Source organism: Barbatula barbatula (assembly GCF_947034865.1).
Source record: "Barbatula barbatula genome assembly, chromosome: 13".
Lineage (NCBI taxonomy): Eukaryota > Metazoa > Chordata > Actinopteri > Cypriniformes > Nemacheilidae > Barbatula > Barbatula barbatula.
The window spans coordinates 11,586,807-11,604,601 of record NC_136776.1 but is presented as its reverse complement, the minus strand read 5'-3'; the positions used below and the strand labels follow the sequence as shown (position 1 = coordinate 11,604,601).

General features: G+C 37.0%; 1 protein-coding gene across 3 annotated transcripts; it reads right to left on the bottom strand.

Annotated features, from left to right (window-relative positions):
- Positions 1 to 8,347: 8,347 nt before the first annotated feature.
- On the bottom strand, positions 8,348 to 17,171 carry ttc14 (tetratricopeptide repeat domain 14). 3 transcript variants are annotated; one of them, XM_079471505.1, is made up of 13 exons: positions 17,070 to 17,171; positions 16,708 to 16,817; positions 15,141 to 15,259; positions 13,495 to 13,694; positions 13,152 to 13,236; positions 12,943 to 13,072; positions 12,686 to 12,841; positions 12,532 to 12,603; positions 12,010 to 12,129; positions 11,798 to 11,920; positions 11,555 to 11,672; positions 9,843 to 9,949; positions 8,348 to 9,278 (listed from the first exon to the last, which is right to left on the bottom strand). In XM_079471505.1, exons 1-13 carry the CDS (start codon positions 17,070 to 17,072, stop codon positions 8,609 to 8,611), a joined length of 2,013 nt encoding a protein of 670 aa, XP_079327631.1. In that variant the 5' UTR covers positions 17,073 to 17,171; the 3' UTR covers positions 8,348 to 8,608. The 3 variants fall into 3 exon arrangements, with proteins under 3 accessions (XP_079327631.1, XP_079327632.1, XP_079327630.1); XM_079471506.1 differs by having other exon boundaries at positions 16,944 to 17,154; XM_079471504.1 differs by lacking the exon at positions 17,070 to 17,171 and having other exon boundaries at positions 16,708 to 16,994.
- Positions 17,172 to 17,795: the final 624 nt, after the last annotated feature.

Here is a 17,795-nt window from a genome sequence, read left to right as displayed (position 1 = left end):
GGCTCCTATTGGTTGCTTTTTCTTTTTTTATCAGGTCCAGGTAAAAAAAAAATAAACAAATATTTGAAAATGCTGGCATACTTATATTTTGTAATACTAATTTCAAACATGTAGACGAACCAAAATACTTTTCAACCTTACCGCGAACATGTATTTAAAGTATTAATTTTTCAGAGAATGATGATAGAGTCCAGACATCAGAAAAAAATCAGTCTATACAAGTTTTCTATTTTAAATGAGGGAAACACACTCGATCTGACAAAACGGTATGCAAGTTAGCTCTTTAAGTTTGACTGCAAATGTCCCGTCCACAACTTGCTCCATCACCAACTGACCTTTTCGCAACTCTGATAAAGTGCTGCAGTCAGTTTGTCAAGAACTACTGTATATCCAAGTCACATTCGATGAGCTCACCTTCACAAAGGTGCCATTCCAGTAATCCCGCCAGGCACATGGCGTCCTTTGCTCTTGTACTTACCAGATCTGGATCAGCAGTGTAGGTGGGTGATTTAACTGTTGTCCCAGGATGGGACGGTACACATGTGTGCCACTGGTTTAAGAAGCGTTAAATCCTGACTACACTGATATGGTTAAAAATGGAATTATGGTCTTTGATAAAGACTCAAAGTATAGCTAATTTCATCAATGTTATGTGATAGGAAATTAAGCCTTCTTCAACACTTCTTTTATTTATCATGCTGAAATCAATGTACAGAAAGAAGCAACAAGTTTGGACGAATCCAGAGAAAAGAAAGAAAATTGGTGAAACAAAGCAAAGTAATAAATTCATTGATTTTAGACATACACAGACAGAATGCAAATACAACCTAAAGTAAGAAATAGAGAGAACGGGAGAAATCTGATCCTGACATCTAGTGGAGAAATACTAATATTTTCATTTTGGAAGCTCCCAGAAAAAGACCAGACACTTACATTTGATATTAAACATAGAAACGTTCCTAAATTTTAATCGATTATCATTTTTATTTATTTATCAAAGTTCATAAGCAAAATCGTTTTTCATAAATTCACAAAAGGTATTCATATTCATCATATCTTAAAAATACAATTCATCATATTCAATAATATTTAATGTTTAAATGAACAATAAGTTAAAAATTTTACATACTTATACAAACATTTGCAGGGGTTTTTGTGCCAATGCTAGAAATATATAAAGAGTTATACGCAGATGTATTTCTTATTACATGTAAACGTTAACACCTAAATAATTGTAAAACATTAAGAACAGCAATGTAAATATTTCACAGCAATGTCAATTAAACAGTCAATTCATTGAATCACATAATGTTACTATAATTAAGAAATGTTTCCTTCAGGCTTTGTGTGTGTCCCCGGCATCGAAATGAGATCAGAAAACTGCGCAACATTTCATAGTCACAGCAATGTCAAGTCGTAAGTATCACAGTTGAGTCCAGCTGCTTTTAATTTCAGCAGATAATAGATTGCTGAAATCTGGTTTGGCTGTTTACTGTTAATAGCATTAATTTTCCAATGTTTTGCCTTGGACAGAGGGGCATGTCTGAGTAAAAACGTGACGTCGATGTATAAAATGTTTTGGGGGGCCAGTTCCCCGGGTTCCCCCTGCTAGCTCCGCCTATGATAAAGACTCATTGAACTTATCAGATTTAACATTATACATAATAACAGTCACATAACACTAACATACCTCTACATCTTTTATATTCAGTGTAATTCACCCATCCATATTTGACATGCATTAAATATTACCATGCTCTTCATGCATCCCTTTTTGGCACTCAAGCTCAGCTGTGGTAACAGTCTTCAGCAAATGTAATTCAATATAACACATACAACCAGAAATCCTTGGAATAAATATTTAGGGCAATGTCCCTGCAATCATTCTCACCCCACATGTCTAAAATCTTCAGGAAGTAAAAATGTTTGACTGGGTTCACCAGCGCACCACCATTTAGGCGTTTATGGTCGGCCTGATAGTATACCCCCATGTTCAGACTTAAACCAGTTTACGAATTCCATTATGCTAAGCCTGAGCACTCTCACCGCTGATGAATGATTATAAAAATACATAATCTCCCGTGGTACAATCGTTGCACTTTGACAGGAAAATTTCATTCATACTATCCAATTTTTCCCTTATTTAAAAAAGAAATTACTGGCCCCAGTAATCAGATATACAGGCTGGCTGTTTCTTGAGTTAAGCCCAACTTCTATTAGGATTTCATCCTCTCTCATTTTTAGGAAGCACGCATACACACCGAGATACTCAAGGGCTCATTTGGACAAGCGCCCCTTCCGTAGTTGTAATGTTTTTATTGCATTTATCTGTCGAAATCCACCTTTAATGGCATCCAGTGAAAATGTCAAACGTCATTCACTGTTTAAGATTCACAATTAGAATTAGAGTCTCTAAAGATGGTCAATGTTGAATAATTATTTGATAAACTACATTACAATTTCTCAAATTACTAAAAATAGAGAGTCTTCCATACCCGCATATCATTCAAAACCTGTATGACTTTCTTTCATCTGCAGAACACAAGAGAAGATATTTTGAAGAATGTTAATGGCCAAACAACACCGCACCCCATTGACTTCCATTGTATGAACACAAAACCACTAAGACATTTCTCAAAATATCTTCTTTTGTGTTCCACCGAAGAAAGAGTCATGTACTGGTATTGAATGACACAAGGGTGAATAAATGATGACACAATTTTTAATTGTAGGTGAATAGTCCCTTTGAAATGAAAATTCTTTGTTATGCAAAACACAAGGTCATTTCATTATAAGAGTTTCTCAACATGTTCATCTCATATTTGATCCAACCCATAACACATAAAAAAATATTTTCTCTCTCATATGAAACTGGAGAGGGTGACAGTGTGCATATGAGTTTGTGTCCCACACGTGTCCAATTTGTCTTCAATCTAGGATGCATTTTTAGCCGTAATTGAAAATTAGGCGTATATCTTTTTTTAGAGGGAGGGTAATTTATCACAGACCATTGTTCCACGGTGACACTTTAGCCCTGCCGCTAACAAGGCTCCGGGAGCCGAGGGCTTCAGCCACGATGAGCCATTCTGGTGCACGGATGCATTTTCTCTGCTTTGTTGCTAATTGTGGCCTCATTTCTATTGAATAGTGAGTCTAGTAAAAGACCTTGTTGGCTCGATGCAGTGGAGCGACCAGGCCCTCTCCGGTATTATCAAAGATACTCTTGATCTTTTCAAAAGCAGGAAATATATTTTTTCCCTCCCGTACGAAAAAAAGTAATTTGCAATGCATCCATTAGTTCTTCATTAAAGCAAGATTAAATTGCACTGCAAATCACATCTGCCTTTGGATGATTAAAGGGTGGCATTTTAGAGGCCAAACCTAATTACTAGTCCAAATGAATGAGAGTAAAAAAACAGGCATGTTTTTACATTAGATAGCGTGGCTTGTAATTAGATTCAAGCTAATTCCACTATTTCATCTCTTTTAATAAGATGAGACTGTCCTCATCTTTCCCCTCGGTTTTGTGAAGCTGCGCCGTAACAGCTCCAAATGTATAATTTCGATAATGCTGAGAGTTTGTAACAATGACATTTCCAAGTAACCTGCTACAAGTGACCATTCTGCTTGGTATTGAATTATTACACATGAAACGGGGTGGGGGGAATGGTCTGAGTTTCCTTCATCAGTCAGAAAGTTGTATGTATTTCTAATTGGGATTCATTTCCTGTATATTCCCAGGACGTTGGTATGCTAGGGTGCTCTGGACGGTTGCTAGGGTATTGCTATGCGACTGCTAAGACATTATAGGTGGTTTCTATTGGGGTGAATGTGTTCTGTTTGAGTTTGGTGGCTCTGGGCCTTCCTGATTTGGATTATTAATGACCCAGGAACAACATTCCAATCAACCAATCAGATTTGGTCTTATTTTACCCCACATTGGGTCAAAAATGAACAAACCCAACCATTGGGTAATAAATAAAAAATTAACCCACGCAGGGTTTCAGGTTTTTTTTAGTGTGATGTGAAGTTTACTGCTACAACCATGGTGGTTGGACCGGCAACCTGTCCAATGTGTCGCGTGGTGCACACCTGAGAGACTGTATGCTGGGATAGACTCCCATACTACCTACACGGTGTATAAAGTTAGGTTCATAAATCAAAAGAAGAAGAAAAGTCCAATTATTTTCTTATTTTAGCTGTGTATCAAAATGTATTCAAGTTACAGTTTTAGAATTAGCTATAAAAGTGGTGGATGATGACATTATTCTCTCCATGATAAAGAAAAACACCTTCGCAATGTCCAGTGTGAAGAAATAATCTGAATATTCTCTTCATTGTTTTGATTGACAAAAATTGACATATTTACATCTAGGAAAGTGTTCTCCACTTTTCTGGAAGTTGAGAATGTGTTTTTCTTTATCATGGAGAGGAATATGTCATCCATCCATTATGAAACTGTAACTCGAATACACTTTGATACACACCTAAAATAAAAAAAATCTGTCCAAATATTTATGGATCTAACTGGACATGATAATTATAATAATTGTAGTAATTTTGTATTTAACAATAATTAACTAGATATATTTTTGCTGGAATAAGGAAAATAAAGATTAATACAGAAGACAATTTTCAACGCAAGAAGTCAACTCAGTAATGACTACTAAGGCATTTCCTCAAAATCTATAAACACAGCATTTTTCCGCAATGCCCAGACTACCTTTCCTTGCAAAAATATATGTAGCAGCACTAATTTTTTTAAGGTCGGAATCGTGCCATTTCTGCTGAAGCGAGATTTTGCGCCACCGAATTCAAACCTCATAAGGTTTCAGCCGAAGCTTATGCTAAGCTTGTTAGTGTCTCTGATGCCACGTGCGATAGAGTTGCAGAATTACCATAAATCAGCAGAATTAACTATGATCTTGGACGGCGTGTTTAAACTGGCCAACACAAGTTTGCAATGTGCTGTGCAAAATATTATGATAACAAACCATTCTAAATGCTCATAATCTGCTTATGGCCGAGGTTCATATATATTCTGAATTAATACTTTTTCCTATTTCACACAATTTCCAGCACAGCCGTAACAGATGGACATGGGCATGTTTGATTTAAAAACAAGTTTTTAAAGGGCACAGTTTTAATATTCACACAGTGCAAATAGCGTAATGAGAATGTTAGTGGCAATAATTCTATAGCAGAAGCGAAGTCGAAGATAGTAAGGGGGGTGTCGGACTCCTTTATGATATAAAGGAAGGCCTGCATTTCATCAGATCTGAATCCTAATGTCACTTTAACGCAGAGCAAATGAATCTGTGCTGTAAGAAGAAGCTTCCAGAATTAGGTTGGGGTGGCAGAAAATTGCAGGCGCCTGCACTTTTATCTTTGAATTTCACTTGTGCACGAGCCAGAGAAAAAGACTTCATACATTATTTGGTTACATTCCATCAGTAGAAGAAATAAAGCTCTGCAAATTGTATGCATGCTAATGATAAATAGAAATCCACCTGCTTTACGATAAAATGAGTTTAATTTTCCCATGCCCAGTGCCGACTGGCCTTTCAGAAATTACTTATGCACAGCTATTATTAAAATACGGGAGAAGCAAATTAGAAAGTCTTCATATCTCTTCACTGGATTTAGCCAAGGCCCGGTCCCAGCAACTGGAGTCAGCAATTTTCATCCCCGTCCACTCTCTGAAATTCCGCTCCCTTGAAATATCCATCCTAGATTCTCCGCCATATTTCTATAGCGCTCTTGTACAGGCTGAGTGTTTACCAAATTAACCCAATCTTTTTTAGGCTACAAATGTAATGGAATTCACAGACTTTTCAAAGCCTGTATATTCAAATGAGCTTGAATACGTTCAGAAAAGCGCAATCGTGTTGCATCATTGGTTATTTCCACAACAACAAACTAGAGACGCTGAACACGCAAACAGAGCGATATCTGCATATTTACATAGGGATTCAGCAGAAGCGAATTTGCTTACTACAAAATTCTGAAGTTTGATTGGAGGCTTTTTGTAAGAAGCCAAACTAAGAGGTTTGAATCTACTTTTGCAATATGAGAAGAAATAGTTTATGGCTGATAAGAAAAACTAGTTAATCTAAACAAGCATGCAAGCCTTATGGTAAAATGTGTTTGATCTTATTTATAACAACTATTGTCAGTTAGTACAGTGAGTACAGAGTCACCTCTCAAAAGACTTGGATGTATGCTAGCCATGTATTTCGAAGTAAACGAATGCCTGGTTTAACATTCATTTAATGTTATCAGCAAATAATCGCAACTTGTTCTTCAAGTTGCAATGATAAAACTTGTAACACTGCACGTAAAAGGGACCTGTAGCAAAGCATTCTGGGGGAACTTTAAGCAGAAATTTGTCATGATCCAGCCCTTCTTGTGGTTGTTTTTCTAGGTTGAAGTTACAGTCCCATGTCTTGTATTTGGAAGCACATGGCCATTGCTCTCCTGTCTTGTGTCTTAGCTCCACCCCCCTTGTTACCATATTCATTATCCTGTTATCAGTTCACGCACTTGCATATCCTGACAAAATGTAATGCAAGTTTTTTTTATGCATAATTTATTCTTCTGGGTACAAAAAGTGCATTATTAGATATTAAGTCTTGTCAAACTTTTCAGTGTGAGCCCCCCTTGTGTAGGGTACCCCAAAAAGGATATAATCTTGAATTTAAAATTAATGAAATATTCAATTTTAGAATACGAGAACATCAATTATTTTGGTAAGTTGACTTATTTTTCTGATATTTGATAGAAATTCTGATAACTAAATATAAAAATAAATTAAAATTTTCTTCTAAAATGATATAAACATTTGAGATAACTGAATACTGAAATGTATTCCTTTGTTCAATAGGTTTAAAAGTTATAATTCAGAAACTTAAGACACTGGTAAGATTTGACTTCTTTTTTCCTTCAGACATGGTCCAAGAATTCAATGAGTTCCCACTTTACTTTAACCAGATGTCTTTTTACTGTTCCAGCTTCAATTGAACGCCTCATCATAGTCAGCATGTTCTTCTGGACGATTATCCCTGAAGAGAATAGCTTTATACAGACCAAATTTCTCCTCTGAATGGGCCCATCCAGTGAGTGGTAGAAGGGCATGATGGGTAATTCCTAGACTGAGAATCTGCCGTTTCATCAAACGCAGTCATGTCTGTCCTAAACCCAGAGCCATTTCTCACGACTGTCTCAGGTAATAAAGGACCTTCAGAGAGTCACAGATTTTCATATGCTTTTCAGAATCGGTGAAATGTTAAAAACATACACAATTTAAAATATTCTTTCCTGAATAAGCTCAAAATGTTACCCGGACGATGAGTGAATGTTTTTAGGTTTCCAGAGTTGTAATTCGTCCACTGGTCTGCAGAAAATCTTCCAGCTCCTTCACATTCTTTGCATTTCCAGCATATTTTCATCTTGGAGCTGTCCACCTGTGACTGTATGATGCTCTATCTTCTCACAAACAGAATCCAATGATAAACCCAGGGATTTATGAGTGAAATTATAGCAAAGAACTAACAGTTATCTGTCTGTTATCCATGTAATTGTCCTCAATAGACTACCATGATCCTAAAGGCAGGTGTTTTAGGACCTTGCAGTATACAGGTGCTCTGATGTGATCTTTTGCAGGTTTATGGTTTTCTTACTTTCTATAATCTGATACTTTTTCTGGATTTGTGACCCATTGATTTGAATGAACCCTTAAGAGAAAGGCTTATTTCCATACTTTTGTTCTTGGTGGCAGTAAAACTTGCTGTACTGTACTGATTTTCAAAATGCATCTTTGGAAGATTCCTGTTGTTACTGGTGAAACTTTAGTGTCAAACAAATGGAAAAAGGCAAGCAAAAGCTTTCGAATAAACTCGGATTTAGATATATGTAATGTTGCATATTGAAATCAATAGATGCTTCAGTTAATGCAAGAGCTTGCAATAACAACATTTTAAGAGACCAAAGACACGAGGAAAGACCTGGTGTTACACTGCCCTCTGATGGACTGCACAACATTTGGACATTTGTAATATTTCATACAAATTTTAGGCTTAAGATTTAAACTTCTGACACATTCATTCTTAAAGTTATGCATGTAATTTTCCATCACAAAATACGCTTTAAATACTTTCTACTGTTAAACCATACCACTCCCCACAGAATATTTAGAGCCTCAGCTTTACTATCAGTCAAATCAACGTTTCAATTATAAAACAAGTCTTCATTCTGAAATGTTTTCTTATTAGGAAAAATGCAAAATATGCATCATAGCATGTACGAATGATATGTATACATTACAAGCAAAAAACACCTAACAGCATAGTACTGTCCATTACATTCATTTATTTGGGCATAACATGACACTCAATGAGATTTATAATACTGTGGCATCATTCTAATCACACAACAGTTTTTATCAGCAACGTTCCTTTTAACCAAACCTAAGAAAATAAACTTTAAATTTAAACTACGAAAATAAACTAAAACAGTTCTGATCAATTTATTGTACATTCCACATTTTAAATGCCTATACTCTTACCATAACTGAAGAACAATGCAACTGATTGCTAAAGAGATGCTCTTCTCACTTTTTCTGCTTTTTTTCTCTCTCAAATTCAGCGATCTGACTGAAAATGTCTGTCAAATGAGAAGGAAGAGCCTTTTGTTGGCTAGTTTTCTCCTCTTTATCTATCCCCTCAACCCTTCCTCCCACAGATTCACTGTGACTCCTGCCCCGCGAGGTGAAGTCCTGAGATCTGCGGGAACGCTCCGAGTGGCTTGAGGAGGAGGAATTCCTCCTGTTTCCTGAATGTTCCCGTTTCTCCTCTGATATCCGTCGATCCTTGTGTTTTTCTCTAAGCTCGCCGTTCGCATCAGGACCATTACTTCCGCAGTGGGCTCCAAATTTGTTCTCTGACATACGTGGGCCCACAAACCTACCTCCGATTTCCTCACAATGGCCTTTGACAAGAGGCCGTTCTCCCTCACTGATGAGTTTGGTTATAGATTTCTGGTTAAGGAATGAAGCTGATGTGTTGGCAGGGGCAGGAAAGCACTCTTCTTCAACGGTTTTATCGCTACAGGATGACATTCTCCGCTTGTGTTTCTTACTGCTGCGAGACGAGCGCCTCCGTTTGTGCTTGCGTTTCTTGGATTTCTTGTGACTGGTTGAGGGAGAGTCCTCGCCAGATGTTGAAGATGAACTCGAAGAGGTAGACGAGGAGGAGGTTGATCTTTTGCGTTTCTTCTTCATTCTATATTGAAGCAAAAACATCAGGCTAACATTCAGGGGAGAACCAGACATTTACAGCAAAATTGATAAAAGAGTAAACTCTAACCTTGTTTTGATAGAAGATTTTTGGGTGCCAATGCGTCATATTTTATTCAACTAAATTACAGTTTCAAAACTATAAAACTACATATTAAAAGAATTCTTAGCAAATGTATTAAGAGATTAATTTGACCGATTCAAGACAAACATTTTGTCACCGTCGGACGGAAACCTTTTATTTAAATTGTTAATGTTATTTTAATAAACCATTACTATTTGTTACTCTTCATGTTTGTCTGTGTGCTTAGCAAATATTTAACGAATAAAAAGTATTGAAAAGACCATGTCAACTTTGACAACACTGTGTCTAATTATTGAAAAAATCCATTTGGTTGACTCTACCTACATTTTTCAACAGTAGATTTGACCTAGGATGAGGATGTGAGCCCCTCTGAACAATGGTGACAACTATATGGCTTTGTATACATGTCCAATTTTCCTTTAAGAAATAAAACCATTGGAATGCATATTGTGGTGTTTACATTACCTTTTGTCTTCTTTTAGGATTTTACGCAATTTTTCTGCACTCGTCTTCCCGGTCTTAGGTTTTTCCTGCTCTTTGGCAGCTTCCAGTTCTTTCAATTTCAGTGATTTCTTTAAAGCAGTTCATTTGCAGGGTAAAGTTGGAAGAATTTTTCCAAGTTTAATTAGCATGTGTGCGTGCATGCAGCAAGAGATGCGATCATGCCGTGCCATTTAAATTTCATCACAAATGAAACAATTTCGTTTTCATACAGCGTATTTAGCATCACAGTGTTAAACAATGATATAATGCGAGAAAACATTTTACACGTAGCAATGATAGTAAGATATAGTTACCAGTTGTGCCAGGAACAAAATACAAACCAACAGTGTTGCGTTTTTTTTTAATCCATGTGGGGCATTTTTGTCAACCCAGTGCAATGAGGTTTAAAGGTCCCATCATCAGGTTTCACAGGTCCAAGGTTGATACATAAGTGACAAAAACACTTAATCAGTATGTCAATATTCTAAATGCGGATCCGTACATACATTACTTTGTTTTCACATATATATTAGGGGTGCTCCGATCAGGATTTTTGGGGCCGATCCCTGATTACTGGAAGCTGTATCACCCGATACCGATCACCGATTACAGGGTCTATTTGAAGCCTTCTATTTATCATGTAGCATTATTTATTAAACGATATGTATATTACATATTACAATTAAGAGAAGACAATTTATCATAGATTGACAACTGTTTATTTATTTACAATAAACATGTTCAGCATATTAACTTAGCAGCCTGTGCTTGGTTATTGGGAACAGCTTAGGGCTTGACAAATACAACTTTCCTGTAGAATATAAAATAAAATAAAGACAGAACATCTTAACATCTTTAAATTTAGCTTTAGACTTTAAACTAAAAAACTATTGTTTTGAGTCAGTCAGCCATTTCTAATACACTTGAAGGACCACAGGTGCACAGCAACAAAAAATACAAATAAGTAACAACTTCCATATCTGTATCTATAACTTTGCTTTTTTGTGGGCATTTATAGAGGGCATTTATGTCCGCCATTTCGCAATTAGACGGGAGCCGCCTGGCAGAAGCCACTCCCATGACGCGAATTTCACACGCGAATGAAAGCGAGTAAAATTCAAATGTTCAAGCGTCCAACTACTCGCGAATAGCGTGTTTTATTCCCGCAAGTCGCGCTTGGTGTGAACACAGTTACTGTCCCTGCTGTAGGGTTGCGGTCTTTGAAACGTCTCTGTTACCGACAGCTGAGTGAGTGGCGCGTGAGTTGCTGAACTGTCTCGTGCTGTCTTAGCGCTAGCTAATTTAGAAAACTCCTCATATTCCTTTACGTGACTAACCTTCAAATGTCTGATGAGGTTGGTGGTGTTAAAATGTTTTGCTTTCTTTCCGCCTCGTGGAATTTGCTTGGTACACATGTTGCAGATTGCTAATGTATTGTCTTTTCACACATCTTGTACAATTGCCCTAACGGTGAAGGCATTATTAGCATCGCGTAAAAAATTGTATGGCGAGTTTTGCATCATCTGATCGGCTTTTCTGGATCGGCCTTTATAGAGACCGCTGATCAAACAGCCCAAAGCAATTATCGGTCGATTATGATCGCCGACCGATCAATCGGAGCACCCTTAATATATATCTTACTAAATCTGCAACTACACAAAACTTTGTGTGCCAGACAGGTTCATCCAGCTCACCTGGATCCGTATCTGAAGTTTCTCAAGAGCCTCTGGAGCCTCTTGAAACGTATCATCTAGAGATATGGCTCTTTTGTAAAGACCCTCGGCGGTGACCAACTTCTCTTCTTCCTCAAGTCTACAAAAAACAAAAACATTATCAGCACACCTTTAGAATAGTTCACCCCTCTCTCATTATTTTCCAGTGCTGTATTTTTATATTTGGGTGAGCGATTCCTTTAAAGATATGAGATTGTGACATACCGCCTGCCTCGCTCCACTAGCGTCTGGCAGAGGTACTTCTTAGCGTTCCTGTGTGTAGGGCAGTTCTCCAATGCCAGCTCAAAGTCATTAATCGCTTTCACCAAGCTTCCTTTAGTTGCATATCTAAAAATTAAATATGAAAGAACTCAATTTATTGTCATGTACTGTGACAGAATCATATATACAATATTGGAAATATGATTGTGACTCACAGGGCTCCACGCGCAACGAGAGCCTCCACATTATTGGTGTCGATCTCCAAGGCCTTGTTGTATTCGTTCATTGCGTCTACAGACCGTCCAGATTTAAAATAATCAACGCCGGATTTTACGCTTGAGTAACAAAGAAATGATCAAATCAGTACCAGTGAATCTGTCTATGCCATTTCTCACCAAAATGGTAATGATAAAATAAATATGTATTTTTCCACATTCATTTGGGATAAAATATGATTTGATTCTTCACGGGTTTGTTCAGACCATCGTGCTCTAACTAAGAAACACTTCATGTTGCAATTCCGTTACATTTTAGAGTTATCAATTAACAAAAACAGTTTTGAGCAAGTGCATTCAAAATGCAGTGCTTATTGAAAGTTCTCAAAAGTAAGCTTTAGAAGATTTAGAATTTGACATTTCCTCCTAAATCTTATCAGACAGCTCATTGTTTGATGGTAAAGTACATAAAGCAACCTGTGATTTTGCATTTTAAACAGAGATTAAATTGTCAATTCAAACCATTTCAAGGCCCAGGACACAGACTGTTTTTTCCGGATGGTAGTCGCAAAATCGTCTTCCTTAAAATGTTTACTGCATAAACAAATAAACAATTAAATTACACAAACACCAGGACTGTCATGAATCACACGAAAACAAAATCATGGCAATGTACCTCTGCAATCCTCTCATTAATGATGGCGTTTGTGTGTCATTTATTCCAAGCTTTCCCAAGAGATAATCCACATTTAGAGGGTTGGACAAACCGAGCGAGCTTTCCAAAAGTTTCTCATAAGTCTCGCTGCTATCCACAGCCACTTTTTCACCCCGACTGAAAGAGTGAAAGACTTAATCAGCAAATAAAAGTCAAACACAGACTGATTTATCTTGATTTATTTTCTTGACCGGATACTTCACAATGTTTTGACGTACGTGTAATGGAGAGGCAGATCTTCTTTGCTCAAGACACCCAGTTTAACCTTTACCAAGTGAGGAGCCAGTGAGGATGAGTACAGCGAGATTGTCAACTTCTCATGATAACGGTCAATGTCCTTTACTCCAGCTGTGCCGTAAAATACAATTAAATACATTTAATTTAGATTTTAAGGTTAAAAATACTGAAGAAATTAACATTAACATACCTCTAATCAAATCCCCAATTTGGTAATAAGACAACGGATCGTCATGGCTTCCGGTTGATGGCACATCTCGTAATGGACAGAGGGCCTTTTCAGAAACATAACATTTATTTTTTAGATTCTTGATATTTACACAAATCAGATTTATGCCTGGTGGCCAATACAATGGCCCTAAAGATTTTTTAAATGCAGGGCACAGAGCTATATCTTGAATTCATTTCACAGTCACCAAAGGTCTGCACAGGCCTTCAGAAAGATAAAAATGTGTTTTAGCAATTCTGTTAAGTGCCACTAGAGGGAGTGAAATAACAGACTTAGTTAGAGAACACAAGGAATAAAACCCAACCTTTATCTCCAGATCTTCAATATCTCTTTCCAATCCACCAGCAGTGCAGAGAAGAGTTACGAATAAACCGAAGTCCCGAACTGAGTTTACTCTCCCGATAACCATGTCTCCGCGCTCCACATCTCTATAGAAGATCTCCCTTCTGTCTTCATAAGACGCCTCCATAAACTGCTCCAACGGGGGCATAACAGCATACGCCTCTGAAATGCGAACATTATTTCTAGAGGTTACAGCAGTGGTTGTCAAATGTGTAGTTGTAAGGCCCCCTTAGAGTCGGAAAAGGAGAAATAAGACGGGGGGGGGGGGGGTTTATAGTCATTTTTTTCAGGGATTTGGCCTCCACAAGTTTTTTTAAGTGCACCACATAAGACCTATGGAGCAGCAGCTAATCACATGACAATAATTTTCACGATCATTGTTTGAAAAAGTGAAAAATATGGATTATAGTCGAATTCGATATTTTCATAAAACTAAATACATTACCCTCGACCTGCGATCACAATCCCAAGTCGTAATTAAACATCAAAAATTATCTTCATTTGTCTACGTTTTCTGAGAGGCTCACTTTGGAGAAAGTCTCTCCAAATACAAACTGGATGTGTTTCAATCGAAAGAAAAGTGCTTGCACGTCTGAGGTTTCGGTTTTAAAACATATGCAGGAAAGAGAAAATACAAGACTGATGTTAAGAGACTTATAAAGAGAGATAAAGTGCAGTACCTGATTGATGCGAGTTATAAGAGCTCCAAAAAAAAGTTACAGTTACAAGTAATACAAAAGTAATCCACACAGCTCCTGACGACATATTTAATGTATTATACAAACTGATCGGTCTCTAAAATAATGATTAAATATCATCGGTATACTACAGCTTCTGCAACTGTGCAGTTCTCACTTAGAAGGGCAGAGCTCTAAAAGTGGAATTTTCAAAAGGGAGACTGGCAACTGTCTCTCAAAACATAGCCGTTTCCATCACACGGGTGAACTGGATAATAGACACTTTGGGTTCATCCCTTACAGCAATACTTCTCACAGGCGCAAACATCACGTTTAGAATACGTGATTCTGTTAGCTGTTATTTTGATTCCAGGTGCTGGACCAAAGACGTTTCAGAAGCTCGAGAGTAGATGCCCCACCCAAGGGAAAAAACATTGATTTACACGAATCACATTAATGACCTATTTTTGATTCAAAACAACTAATTTCGCCAAAAAACGACTAGTTTGCAGGTATGGTGTAGAGTGTATTGCTTTGCGTCTCCCCCCAAATAAAGACTATAATCTTAAACTCAGTTTAAATTCAACCAAAAACATATTCAATGCTGGAACATCAATTTTGGTTGGTAAAAATCTATCATAAATGTCTATATTTCATACAATGCCACAATATATGTGCCCCCCCTGGATCCAGCCCCCATGAGAACCCCTGTATTAAAGGGATGAAATGAAAATGATAAAAGTTTCTCACAAAATATGTTGTTGAATAGCTTCAGAAGACTTGAATCATATGTAATACCTTTTATGGTGATTTTCATTATTTCAATTTACTTTCTATTTAATAAAAAATAACAGCTTGGATATTGTTAAAGTCAAAATCATACATTCCTTTAACACAGACATCTGATTATGAATGAATAATGATAGTCCACCTCCTGATTCTTCCTGCCATTCTTCTGGTGGTTTACAGGTTTTCCACGATGGGGCAAACAGAAGATCTGCTTTTCTTGATATAAACTGTTCCAGAATAGGACTCTTTTCTTCTTTATCCCTGTTTTAATAGAATAATTTTAATAAATAATCTTTCAAACAAATTTTACAGACATAATTTATTATTTACAGTAATGAACCTTAACGGTCAGTCAAAGGTTTCTATAAATGCTCATACTTTTAGGCCTGGTTTCACAGAGAAGTCTTAGCTTAAACTTGTTCTTTCCGGATTCATTTTCTACGTTTATTTTAAGTTTAAAGCGGAACTTCATCCATGAATCAAAAGTTCCCCATGTTTTACTCACCCTCAAGGCATTCTAACTGAATATGATTGTCTTGAAGAATAATGCAGTTTGAGTTATAATACCATGTTTCATTTTACTTCCAAGCGGTAGAATGGGAGTGAATGGGTGTTGACTTTTTGAAGCTCCAAAAAGTACATCCATTGATCAAAGGTTTTCTGAAGCGAGACAATGCGTTTGTTTAACAAAAATATCCATATTTACAGCGCCATTAACGTTGATGTCTAGCTTCAATCATCTCTCGAATGTGCGTGAACCAGAGGCTTGTTTTTCCGGCAAATGACGGTGACGAAAGCTCCCGCCAGAGTAGACGCTATCCTATTGAAACGAAAAATGCAAACATCGATTCGCTTCAGAAGATCTTTGTTAAGACCACGGAGCAGAGTCGAGCTGTTCTTTGAACGATAGATGCACTTTATTGAGTTTCGCTCGAAAGAAAAATACTAGTGTGTTCTATAGTATTTTATATAGCAAATTGTGGTCCATGACAACCCTTCTGAATTCCAATTCAGTTGGTGGATCAAGATTCGTTGTCATGCAGATCGTGATATGCTTTTTTGGGAAGATCGCCCAGCCCTACCTGATATTATATAATCAGTCAGGATGCCTTAAGGGTGAGTGGGGAAATTTTGATTCGCTATAAATAAAGGCGTTAATTTTTTACATGTTGATCTTGTTTTTTGTTCACCTTTAAATACATCTTGTACTCCCTGGTTACTTTAACCAAATCAAATCACTTTGTTGTCAAATCAACAAAGCAAAAAACATTAACCTGATTTTAATGTTGTTAAAAGAACCGATCAGAAAACTAAAAGATTATTATTTACTTCCAAATCACAAAAGGATAACATTTGAAGAACCTTTAAAAACATACAAGGAAAGATATTTTTTACAATGTGATGTGTTTCATTCCATTGGTTGAAACCGAAACATGTAAACATATATAACACATGTAAGTGTAGTGTTTTAATGTTTTTTGTGCTAGCACGTGTGCATTTAACTTAATGATTTAAAAATACGTGTTTCTGTAGTATTTTTATTAATTTGCCAAATGAAATCTTGAATGTTGTCAACTTCATCAAGTTATATTCAAAACAAATATTGACGACTTCTACTTTTTGCACTTATACTCCTTTAAAAGCTATTTAGACATACACTAATAAAACATGAGTTTCAAACAAATCATCTTGTAAGACAGACATCTTACCTTTCGTTTAAAGCTTTAGAGAGATCTGCAGCCACGTGTTTAAAGTCTGGATTTTCACTTTGCTCACATTTTAAAAGTGAAAGGAGACTTTGCCCGTGATACGACACAGACTGTCGGAGTAAATCACTCTCCATGATCAGTGTTTACCACACAACATATTTACAACACTGATAATACATGTTTTCAACAATATTACATTAGTATAGATTTGAAATTAGAATGGAGTAAAAACATACTGGTTAAGAAAAGTGTCTGTATGTTGTAGCAAGCATAACTGTAGCTGTAAATATTTGCTGCTGTTAAATACGAGACCCGAAAATCGGAATCAGTACCGGAAAACAATATTAATTCGAACAATTTACCATAACTCCTAAAGAGTAAATGTTTTATGGTTGTAAACACGGTCCTACTAACACGTTTCACTTCAACATTAGTGACTGGACAAGAAAGGAACCAGAAACGCTACTCCTCCGTTATTTCAAAATTAAAGTCCCCCGTTTTAGTACAAAATAAATGCAGAGACGTCTAAAGTCTATTTGTACTATAAATAAAAGCAAATATCTGGTCACTTAAAATAAATGTTCTACCAATAATAAATAAAATGTATTTTTAGCAGATGCTTTCTGCGCCTCCGCCCCAAATTCACAGTGTGAATTTTCTACAGTAATGTGACTTAGGTCAAATGTTAATTAGGGAGAGGAGGTAGGCATAGAATATTGGCTACAGGCCAAATGTAGGTTTTGTCTTTCACCTGCCTCTCTGCTGATCTGACAGTCCCACAAAAGATCTTAACAACCTTCCCTACAGGCCACAAGGGACATGGCAATTGGTGGTCCACAATCATGCCAGTATCTCCAATCTGCAGGTCAGCTCCTTCTGTTTTCCGCCTAATCTGTCTACAAGGTCCTTTACTTTTTCACTTGAGGCAAAGCTTTGAAGGCAGTTGTCCTGGTGACTGGAAGAGGCAATGACTCTGGGGGAATACTTTCTTCAGAACCATTCTGGGGTGCGTTTCCCGAACACCAACATTACTCGCTGGTTAACCACCATGGTACGATGCAACCTCAGAGAAACTAACAACTCACACC

Coding starts and splice junctions, on each gene's coding strand:
- ttc14 (XM_079471504.1), bottom strand. CDS start 16,841: ATGGAGAGTGATTTACTCCGACAGTCTGTGTCGTATCACGGGCAAAGT. Junction 15,260..16,707: donor TCTAAAGCTTTAAACGAAAG/GTAAGATGTCTG, acceptor CTATTAAAACAG/GGATAAAGAAGAAAAGAGTC. Junction 13,073..13,151: donor AATTGGGGATTTGATTAGAG/GTATGTTAATGT, acceptor TTTACGGCACAG/CTGGAGTAAAGGACATTGAC.